The following is an 11,455-nucleotide window of genomic DNA, read 5'->3' as shown; positions in this document are numbered from 1 at the left end:
CGGCGAAGGCGCAGCCACGAGGGTCCGCGGCGTCTCGGGCGCGCCCCCCGCCCTCCTAGCTGCAGCGTAGTCGCAGCAGGAGCGCCAGGCCGGGCGGAGCCGGAAGCCGCCGGCCGAGCCTGCCCCACTGCGCGGCGGTGCGCAAAGGAGGGCGCGACGGCGGTGTGGCTCCTTCATGGCGCTCAACCTGAGCCGGAATGGGCCGGCGCTGCAGGAGGCCTATGGCCGGGTGGTGGCCTCCGGGAGCCGCACGGACTGGTGAGGGGCTGCGGGGCTGGCGGGCTCCGAGCGCAACTTGGGGTGGCGATGCAGGGCTCGCTTGGAAAGGTCCGGCGGCGGGCTTGGCGCGGGGGAGAGTGCGGGGCAGAGAAAGGGGCGGCTGGGGAAGGGGGAGAAGCGGGGATGCCGCGAGGTCTTAAGCTCCCCTGGAGGGAGAGCGGGGCGACGGCCGGGGAGTGGGGAGGCTCCCCGGGAAAAAGCCGCCCCCCGCGCGCGCCCTGGGGGAGTCGGGTGCGCCCTGCTGTCTCCAGGCTCCCTCCCTTTCCTTCCCCCCGCGAAAGCTGAGCATGGACTGGGGTTGGAGTAATGAGGAAGCGGCCGAGCCGTGGTGGCGCAACGAGAGCGGGAGAAGTTGGTGGGGCAGGAAGGTTGGGCATGGGGCAACTCGGGGGAGTGGTGGCAGGCGACGTTTGGGAAATGACGCTTGGCATCCCTCACTTGGACAGGAGTTTGCCCCAACGTTGCCCCCTTTTTCAGCTGTTCTCAATAAGAAACCCCAACGCTCTCTTGGCTTCAATAGAACTGAGCCGTGTGAGATTTAGTCGGCCGGGAGCCAGGCCGGTTGACTTGCACATTGGGTAAACCAGCTATCCTGGTTCAATCATTACATGGTTTGCTTGAGAGGCAAAGCACCTTGTGGGAGGAATAACAATGTTAATCTGCGTTCAGTTTATTATGTGAACTCAGTCGCCTTGTGTAAGGAGGGGGGGGGCATTACTTGCACTTTTAAGGAGTGCCATAGATTGGTTGGAGGTACCAAGATCAAGCCAGCAGGCCATTATGATAATGGAAACACTGGCATAGCTGGCCTTACTGACTTTTGCACACACACGCAAAAAAACAATTTATGACTTGACTGTTTTGATGATGAGACAGGTTAAATTGTAAAAAAGACGAGAAATGTGTTGTAGAGAAAAAAATTATAATTGTACTTACATACAGTAATTGCTGCAAAAATCGGAAGCCACTTGTTTGTATCTATTTCCTTTCTGTTTTCCTTCCTCCTTCCTCCTTGCTTGCTTCCGCTTTTAGCTTTCTCTGCTATTTCTCCCCCCCCCCCTTACCTTAACACTAGTTATTATCTTCCTTTTAAAAATGCTTAATAAAGTTATATATAGAAAGGATAGGCCCAGCAATCTGATTGGGGAAAAAAGTGAAGATTTAGGAGTTGTATTCAGTGGAAAGAGGCTGGATGGAGCTTACAACTGTAGTAAAATTGGTAATTAAATGTATAGAGAGGTAATCCCATTAGATCATTTTAAGAATAACTGTTAATCTCTGTAAGACTGTAAACACACCCCTGTCATTGTTTTAAAGATAGAAGCCCGGCATTAAAAAGAAAGAAAGAAAGTTTAAAAAATTAGAGAAAAACCACAGCAGTTTGAATAAACCACAATCAAACCTAGGTTTCATGTGATGTAAGAATCCAATCAATGAAGCATCAGGTCAATAATGTTCTGAATCTGGAAGGTTATCCTCAGTCTCCAGTGAGTAAAAAATAACAATCATTTTGCTTTGTTGCTTCCAGGGCTCTGTTTACATATGAGGGTAACAGCAATGACCTCAGGGTGGCAGGGACTGGAGGTGAGTGAATTTTGCAAGCAAGCATTCTTTAATAGAAGCAAACTTTTTTTGTGGCCTGAAAAGTTTGCTTCTGGGTTTTGGTTGAATGTCTCTCAAGAAGTCTGTATTCTAGATTTTGTCTGTCCTTAGGTTCCAAAGCAGAGACTGCTTGATTATGGCTTTTTTCATCCAAATGCAACTGATTCCATGGCTTTTGCAGGCCATGACTTCTGTAGCATTTCCCTAGAGAGCCTGGTTCTTTGGTGTCACACATTCATTTGTCTATGGAGATTCTCAGCCATCCAGGTCATGGTTGTCCCATCCAGAGGCAACTGGACTGTCTGGTTGTTTTTTCTTTGAAGATGTTTCTCTTCTCATCCAAAAAGCTTCTTCAGCTCTCGAGACACATTCATTTATTTCTGCAGTGGAAAGGAAGCAATATGTTATTGGATTTGGATTTATTACATTTATATGCTGCCCTTTTCCTCGAAGGGGACTCAGGGAAGGGGGTACAGACAGGGGGATAAAAAGACGAACATAACAATACGAAATTTAAAAAACACACAACAACCATACCATTCGAGGAGGGGGGCAAAAGCTCTTTAGCCCCAGGCCTGTCGGAACAGCCAGGTTTTAAGGGCTTTGCGGAAGGCCTGGAGGGTGGTGAGGGTTCGAATCTCCACGGGGAGCTCGTTCCAGAGGGTCGGAGCAGCCACAGAGAAGGCCCTCCTCCGAGTAGTCGCCATTCGGCATTGGACGGCGGATGGAATTCAGAGGAGGCCTAATCTGTGGGATCTAATTGGTCTATTGGATGTTATACTTTAAACATGCTACAAATCTGTGTGGAAGTTCATAGGTGACCTGAACATTTTTTTAATGGGATTTACTTTAAAAAAAATATTTTTTTTAAAAAAAAAACTGCAAGGGAAAATGTTAATTAGCAGCCCAAATGTCAGTTTGTACGTTAAAGAGCTGCTTATGGCAGTTTTAGCAACCTGAACTGCTTATTAAATGTACTTGTTTTGGCATGCCGCCGTTAAGACATTTTTAGTGGATGGAATGACTGTAGCCTGTTCCCTTTACAAAAATATATTCTTGCCTTTGATTAGTCATTGTGCTCTTGTCACCATAATTGCAAGGAATGGGAAAATCTGAAAATGTGCAAAGCCTACGTTTTTCTGATTGGTTTTTTTTTTTTTATGTTCCTCAATATATGCCAATAAGCATAAGTGTGGAGTCTTACACTTTGGCATAAATTGCACACAAGGAAGTGCAACAGGTTAGTTATGATGTCTGAATTGGCTACCGAACTAGAATCAGAAACCATGAATTTGCACATTTATGGCCTGTCACTTAGCAACAATATGAAGTTAACACCGGATCTCCTGGAGATACTTACAACATAGTTCCTAAGTTCTGATGGCTGCCCACCTCCCACCCAGTGCACATGACTGCATTTAAGGTGCTCAGCCTCTGGCCTGCATTTATGGACATTTGCAACATCACCGCTTCACATGACCGTGCTTTACATCATTTTTTTTGTTGAAAAACTGCATTTATTTCCTGTTTTTAGCAAAAACCATCCCATAACAAACAATTGGTTCACTTATAAGTATAATCTTTATTGTCATTGTACCTAAATACAACGAAATTGGTTGAATGACCCTGCATTCGCTTATCAGTTGCTGCAAAAACAGCAATAAAATCGGATCGGTACCCTGGACGACCCGTTTTGTGACTGACATGCTGGGCAAGCTCAATTACAGACGTAAACTGAGGCCTGGCTCTGTCAGGGCTTCAAAGTGATTTGATGGATTGTCTGAACTGGGGGGAAAAAAACGTATGACTTGCTAAAGAAACCTCCAGGTGTTTCATGGTGGCAGGTGGAATGCAGGGTAGAAAGATTACAAGTTAGGAGGTGTTTTGTTTTGTTTTTTGATTGCCTTCTAATTTGCAGAACTCACCATTTTGTATCGCCAAAGGTCAAATCTGGAGGAAGTTCAAATTCAGTTTTTAAAATGGTTACCTTTGAGCCAGCTAAGCAACATCCCTTTTAGTCTCCGTTTTTTTTAAAAAAAGAAAACACTGTATGAAGCCACAAGGACAGAAATTATACCCTATAAGCTACATAGTACCATAAAGATCCTTTTTACGGGATTTTTATTTGTAAAAATGCAATAAGAAAGGAGAACTCCTGCAAATAAGATCTCATCTAGAAACTCCTTCAGCAAATTTTTTTTTTTTGTAAAAAAGGGAAGTAGCTGACATAGCTCAGTATTTGGTGGTTTTTCAGTGGAAAAATTTAACACTGAAGAAGAATTAAAAACTCCACAGTTGCCTTTTTTTTTGGTTTCACATTAGGGATGGCTACTTTTTGAGAGAACTAAAATAGGTGACTGAATGATGATGGCAATAAAGAAAAAGAGAAGTGGTAATTGTAACGTGGAGGCAGAATAGGATGGTTTAAGGGAAGGAACATCAAAGATGAAGAGGCTGTGTGGGCAGGGAGTGAGCCTTCAAATGAGGAAGTGATTCACTGCCTGCTGTTTTAAGATTGCGGCTCAGTAGAAACATCCTTATATATATTCTGAATCTTCAAATTTATTGATCTCAGAACTATAATGACGAAGTTCTATTACTTAATGGGTTTCCAAAGTATTTTTGGCACAGTAAATGTTGTCTTATGCCTTACTAAGTAGAATTTTTAGATGGATATTGAGCATCACAGTTTATCAGCCCAGCGGAAACTCAAGGCAGACAGTATTTGTCCTCTATAACAGTCTAGCCTAGAGGTAGTCTAGGCTTATCACCATTGGTTTAACAGCCATTAAAGTTACGACAGCACTTGTAACTTTAAAAAAAGTAACATAGGATCAATTCAGAAGGTCCAGCTCTTCCCAACCCCATGGACCACAGTACGCCAGACTTAGCTGTCCTCCACTGTCTCCCGGAGTTTACCCAAATTCCTGTTCATTGCGTCGATGATGCCATCTAGCCATCTCATCCTTTGATGCCCCCTTCTCCTTTTGCCTTCAAGGTTTCCCAACAGCAAGGTATTTTCCAATAAGTCCTCTCTTCTCATTAGGTGGCCAAAGTTATTTGAGCTTCAGCTGCAGGATCTGTCCTTCCAATGAACAGTCAGGGTTGATTTCCTTTAGGATAGTATCACTTAGGATAACATATGAACCAGGCCAGAGTGTTTTTATCTGTAAGCAAGATTGAACATCTATCCCTTCTGATATTGGCTGACTGGTGTTTAAGTATCACCTAGAATTTCTGGAGTTCTTTGCTGGAAATCTAGATCAACATATTCTGTACATTGTTTATAGGTGATTCTTAATGTGAATTTGCTTTAACAAGCTCCCATTTCTCTTCTCAAATAATGATACATAGATGGTGGTCTGGAGGAGATGGTGGAGGAACTCAATAGTGGAAAAGTAATGTATGCATTCTGCCGAGTGAAAGACCCCAATTCTGGTTTGCCGAAATATGTGCTCATTAACTGGGTATGTACAATGTAATTCCATTCAATCATAAAAGTTAGAAATTATTTCTAAAAATGTTGGCCGCCTTGTTATATAAAAAGTAAACAAATTTCAAAGTAAACTGACAGTGTCTGAACATTCAGGATATAAAAACAGGTTGGAAACACATATAAGCCATGATTAATAAACAGTACTTTGGTTCACATATCATGGTAAGCCAAAACCATGGAAATCGCATTATGGCTTAGTGTAATGTTGGGCTTAAGATGAAGCAAATTATATTTTAGGCTGCACTGAACATAATGCCTAGAATGTTTATGCCATTTAACCGCCCCCCCCCCTCCCCAGAACTTAATTCTCTCAGGAAAGCTGCATCAAATCAAGTATTTTAATGTTTGCACTCATTGCACACATTCCTAAATATCTTTTAAAAGATAAACATGCATTTCACACTGCCAAGTAAAAGCTCTAAAGCTTCCCTAAATCCGGGACTGGATTATTTGGGGAAAAATAAACATTTGATAAACTGGCCAAAAAGAAAATGTGCTACTAAAATATAGGGCAGAAGTTGTCAGACTCTGGATCAGTCTCAGCAGGGGAAACGTTCAGCATCATTAACCTCAAAGTTTCCTTGGAGACGGATAGCATCAAAATCCCAGGAAATAAACGGAGCAGGCAATAATTAAGAATGAAATACTTAAGGCAGTCCTTGACTTACAACAGACAGTTTAGTGACCATTTGAACTTCCAACAGCCCTAAAAAAAAGTGAATTATGACCGTTTTTCACACTTACGATCATTGTGGCAACCCCACGGCCAGGTGAACAAAATTCAGATGCTTGGCAACTGACTCATATTTATGACGGTTACAGTGTCCCGGGGTCATGTGATCACCTTTTGCAACCTTCTGACAAGCAATGGGGAAGCCAGATTCACTTAAGAACCGGGCTACTTATTAAAACAACTGCAGTGATTCACTTAACAACTGTGGCAAGAAAAGCCGTAAACTGGAGCAAAATTCACTTAATTGTCTCGCTAAGCAACAGACGTTTTGAACTCAATTGTGCTTGTAAGTCAAGGACTATCTGTAGCAAAGGTGACTTACACTTAAGATATCTTTTGTCCTCCTTAAATGACAGAATCTGTAAGCCTGTGGCACATGAATCATTAATAGTCATACAAACCTTCACACATCACAAGATAGGTTATCCAGTGTGCAAAGTGAAGCCTGAGAAAGCGAATGTTGCAATAAATGAGTTGATCTCTGTAATATGGCAGAAGCATTGATTCGGTTTTGCAGCAAGAGATTCAGTACATGAAGACAAAGTTAAAGCAATGTGGGTGTTTAGTTGAAGGCTGAAATGAGTAGGCCTCTTTTGGAACAGACTTCTCAATATATTGAGTATACTTTAGTTGTGTGGAATGACAACTGTCCTTCCTTCCTAGCCATTGACTGGAAATTTGAGGAGTTGTAAACCAACCTTTCCGAAGAGCAAAAAGTTGGGAAAGGTTTCTGCAATATGAGTTGAATCAGACCAAACCAGCCTTTATTGCAGTCATTAACCAGTATGTCCAACTCGAAGGCATTTTAGTTTTCTCCCGGAATAGCAATAGCAATTGCACTTAGGCTTGTATACTGCTTCACTCTACTTTACAGGCCTCCTTAAGCAATTTACAGAGTCATCATATTGCCCCTAACACTCTCAGTCCTCATTTTACCCACTTCGGAAGGATGGAAGGATGAGTCAACCTTGAGCTGGTCAGGATCGAACTCCTGGCAGTTGGCAGAATTGGCCTGCAAATGCTGCATTCTAGCCACTCTGTCCCATGGCTCGTGGGAATGGATTAATGAAAGTTATGTTTCTCAATCTTGGCAATTTGAAGATGTGGGGGACTTCAGCTCCCAGAATTCTCCCACCAGTCAGGCTGACTGGGGAATTCTGGGAGTTTGTGTCTCTCCCCGCCCCCCAATCTTCAAGATGTCACAGTTGAGAAACACATGCGTTAAAAATATTCCAGGGGTGATTTGTGCGTTTCACAATTTATGCAATATGGAACAAGGAGTACTTTCTTCCAGAGCTAGGCCTAGGTGGCGCAGTGGTTAAATGCAGCAATGCAGGCTACTTCAGCTGACTGCAGTTCGGCTGCAGTTCGGCTGTTCAAATCTCACCGGCTCAGGGTTGACTCAGCCTTCCATCCTTCCGAGGTGGGGTAAAATGAGGACCCGGATTGTTGTTGGGGGCAATATGCTGACTCTGTAAACTGCTTAGAGAGGGCTGAAAGCCCTATGAAGCGGTATATAAGTCTAACTGCTATTGCTATTGCTATATTTGTAATATTACACACCATCTTCTGATTCAAACAGTAGATTTTGAAAATGTACAAAGTACGCAGCAAAAATTGTGTGTTCTGGAGGGGGGAAAGGAGTATTTTGTTCATGGGAGTGTCGTTTTCATGATCTTTCATGTTCTGTTTTTAAAAGCAGCAATCTTTTTATAGAATCTGGAATACTGTTTTCCTCCCATTTTTCCCTAACCTAAATTTAGAAAGCAAAACTTGGCTGTGTCTTACAAGCGCTTAGCTGAATAAACTCTTACTACGAGAGTTGTGGAATGGTAATCCTTCAGGAATGGCCTTTCCTTCTCTGTCACCACTTGTATGAAGGATGATATGAGTCTCCTGGTTTAAATTCTGTCCCTGTTTTCTTTTGGCAGTTTGGTGAAGGCGTAAATGACGTAAGAAAAGGAGCCTGCGCCAACCACGTCAGTTCAGTGGTCAACTTTTTGAAGGTATTATCTGAGTTTTATTCTCTCTTAGCCTTTTGCAGTGGAGTATCCTCCCATATACACAGCTCTGCAGGTTTTTTGTGAGTAAAAAAAGACGGCATTGAAAGTACACGCGCCCAAACACTCCTTCGATAATATAGGTAGTCCTTGACTTACGACCACGCTTGAGCCCAAAACTTCTGTTGTTAAGTGCGATATTTGTGCAGCGATTTTTGCATCATTTTACGGCTTTTCTTGCCACAGCTGTTAAGTGAATAACTGCAGTTGATAGCTTAGTAACACAGTTATTAAGTGAATCTGGCTTCCCCATTGCTTGTCAGAAGGTCGCAAAAGGTGATCACATGACCCCGGGACCCTGCAACCGTCATAAATATGAACCAGTTTCCAAGCATCTGAATTTTGATCACATGATCATGGGGATACTACAAAAGCCGTAAATATGAAAAATTATTTATTTATTTATTTATTAAACACATTTATATGCCACCCAATCCCAAAGGACTCCGGGCGGCTCACAAAAAGAAAGAGAAAAAACACATAACGAAAAAAGAAACAGTTTAAAAACAGCAACACCTCATATATTCATTCTAATCGGGGCTGGACCTCAACAGTGAGGTCAACAGCCCCAGGCCTGCCGGAACAGCCAAGTTTTTACACCTTTCCTGAAGGCCATGAGAGTGGGTATGGTCCGGATCTCCGGGGGTAGCTGGTTCCAGAGAGTCAGAGCAGCTACAGAGAAGGCTCTCCTCCAAGGGCCAGCCAGCCAACACTGTCTGGCTGACGGCATCTGAAGGAGGCCCAATCTATGGGATCTTACTGGCCGCTGGGAGGTATGTGGCAGCAGGCGGTCTCGAAGGTACTCTGGCCCTAAGTCATGTAGGGCTTTAAAAGTGATAACCAACACCTTGAATTGTGTCCGGAGACCAATTGGTAGCAAGTGCAGCTCACGGAGGACAGGTGTAACGTGGGTGTACCTCGGTACACCCAATATCGCTCGCGCAGCCGCATTCTGAACTAAAAAATAAAAAAACTGAAAAATAGTCATGTTGCTTTGTTCAATGCCGTTGTAACTTTGAACAGTCACTAAATGAATTGTTCTAAGTCAAGGACGATCTGTAGTACCCTGATAAACAGAAAGTTTTAAGACAACTAGTTAAAAGTTTGGGGTTTTTTTGATACCCTGGGATGGAGGGCAAAAAGTTGTGTAATTGTAGACTCCTAGTTCTATGCTATCCTTTTATTTAAAATAAGATCCTTGGAAGAAACGTTTCGTCCACCAAACATTACTACTTTTGAAATTATACCTGTACATCATGTCTCCCCTGCATTTCTCAGCCAATATTCCCCAATATTTCTGCAAAATAAGATTTCTGCCTCAGGACAGATTCCAGGTGACAGATCTGTTTCCATCACATAGATAGATAGACAGATGTTGACTAGCTACCCATGAAACTATATAGATAGTCCTCAACTTAACTTCCATTCGTTTAGCGTCTGCTTGAAGTTGCAATGATGCTGGAAAAAGGGACTTAAAACTGGTTCCTGCATTTACGACTGTCTCAATGTCCCTGAGGTCTGGTGGTTATGATTCAGGTGCTGGGAACTCTTAATTATTTACGACAATTGCAATCGTAAAATATAAATACGGTCCTATGATGCCTCACTTAATGACCACACTACTTAGTGATCAATTTTTGGGGGCCCGTTGTGGTCATAAGCCAGGAATAGTTATACTTGCACATCATATCAAGACCTAGTTTGTTTGCCTATTGCTTAATGAAGAAACAAAAGGGTCTGGCTTGGGCCTAGTGTGCCCCATGATTATATCAGGCAATCAGAAGCAGGAAATCATGCACTTCCTTTCTTCCAGGGTGCTCATGTGACAATAAATGCTCGGGCTGATGAAGATGTGGAGCCAGAGACCATTATAGAGAAGGTGGCCAAAGCTTCGGGGGCAAACTATAACTTCCATAAAGAAGGAAGCAAGTTCCAGGATGCCGGACCACAAGCTCCTGTGGTAAGAACTTCTATGGCCAATTATCCCCGTTTTGACCTCCTTTGGAATTCATTAGACTTCTTCCCCATCCAGCTTCCGTTTCTGTAGACCAGCCGTGTATAGCCTTGTCTTTATAGGTCATCAAAAGCTTTTGTATGATAGAATAGCACCTCAGGGCAGTGGTGGGCTTCAAAAATTGTTCGAACCTACTCTGTGGGTGTGGCCTCCTTTGTGGGAGTGGCTTGCTGCCCATGTGACCGGATGGGAGTGGCTTGCCGCCCATGTGACCGGATATGAAGATGCCGATGACACTTGTCAGAACCACCTTAAATTACTTCACACACAGCGCTGGCATGCAGAAGAATATGATGTAAACTTGTTTTTTAAAAGGCATCTTTGGTTTGCGTTAAAACAACTTCAACACACGCAATGTTCTGATTGCACCACAAACGCAGTAGTCATCCTCACCTTTCACAGAGGCACTGAGTTTTATAAATATGAGCATGATAGTGTAGAATAATCATATCCAAGGACCAGTGGTGGGTTTCAAAAATTTTGGAACCTCTTCTGTAGGTGTGGCCTGCTTTCTGGGTCCACTGGTGGAACCTCTTCTAACCGGTTCAGTAGATTTGATGAACTGGTTCTACCGAATAGGTGCGAACTGTTAGGAACCCACCTCTGCCTCAGGGTCTCCAGATTCCATGGCACATGTGACCCAGAGGATCACAGGCCATAACAAGGGTGAAATGCCACAACTTCAATGTTATAACCTGGTTGAGGTTTTAGGAGATTATCCAATCTGAATGACATGCGGGATTTTGAGCTGGAACACCTGTAATATTGCAGTTTGGGGATCCTGATCATTCAAAAAAAAAATGTCTTGTTTTCTTTGGATGCCTGCATAAAACACTGCATCTACAGTAATTTTGTGGATACAAGTGGTCTCCAACCACTGGTTGGAGTTGTTGTTTTAGATTATTTTAACCAATAAATGGGATGCTGAATTGCACCAGCCTCTAACCTTAGCTTTCTTTTCAGGATGCCCCTGAGTTGCCCAAAGTCCCCATTGGCATTTTAGGAAAATGTGGGTGGCATTGCAGCCTGATTACGGGGAGGGGGGGGGAGGAAGACTATACTTGATTACATTGCTTCCTGGTAAAAAGATTCTTTAAAAATTCCCATGGCTGACATTTTGGGAATAATCACCAACACGGCCGCCTCCGGTGGCAGTCGTTTTCCGAGACCACAGATTGAATTTTATCAACCCCAGTAGTTTTCTGCCGCTGCATCATAAGTAGTGAAAATAATAGGCTTGCCAAACTTCCATTGAAGTTCCATTGCAATTC

The 11,455-nt window shown here is 43.2% G+C and overlaps 1 protein-coding gene across 2 annotated transcripts in view; it reads left to right on the top strand.

Moving 5' to 3' along the window:
• DBNL (drebrin like) overlaps positions 1 to 11,455 on the top strand; it is a 31,169-nt gene continuing 19,714 nt past the window's right edge. Inside the window, exons 1-5 of one of the 2 annotated variants that reach the window (XM_032229247.1) lie at positions 1 to 258; positions 1,808 to 1,863; positions 5,236 to 5,348; positions 8,042 to 8,116; positions 9,984 to 10,130. In XM_032229247.1, the coding sequence (XP_032085138.1) occupies positions 176 to 258; positions 1,808 to 1,863; positions 5,236 to 5,348; positions 8,042 to 8,116; positions 9,984 to 10,130 (474 nt within the window). In that variant the 5' untranslated portion in view covers positions 1 to 175. The remainder of the gene's footprint in view (positions 259 to 1,807; positions 1,864 to 5,235; positions 5,349 to 8,041; positions 8,117 to 9,983; positions 10,131 to 11,455) is intronic. The other variant, XM_032229248.1, reaches the window with a different exon arrangement.

This window comes from Thamnophis elegans, chromosome 13 (genome assembly GCF_009769535.1).
Source record: "Thamnophis elegans isolate rThaEle1 chromosome 13, rThaEle1.pri, whole genome shotgun sequence".
NCBI lineage: Eukaryota > Metazoa > Chordata > Lepidosauria > Squamata > Colubridae > Thamnophis > Thamnophis elegans.
Note: the sequence above shows the minus strand (reverse complement) of the source record. Positions and strands in the feature narration are given on the sequence as shown.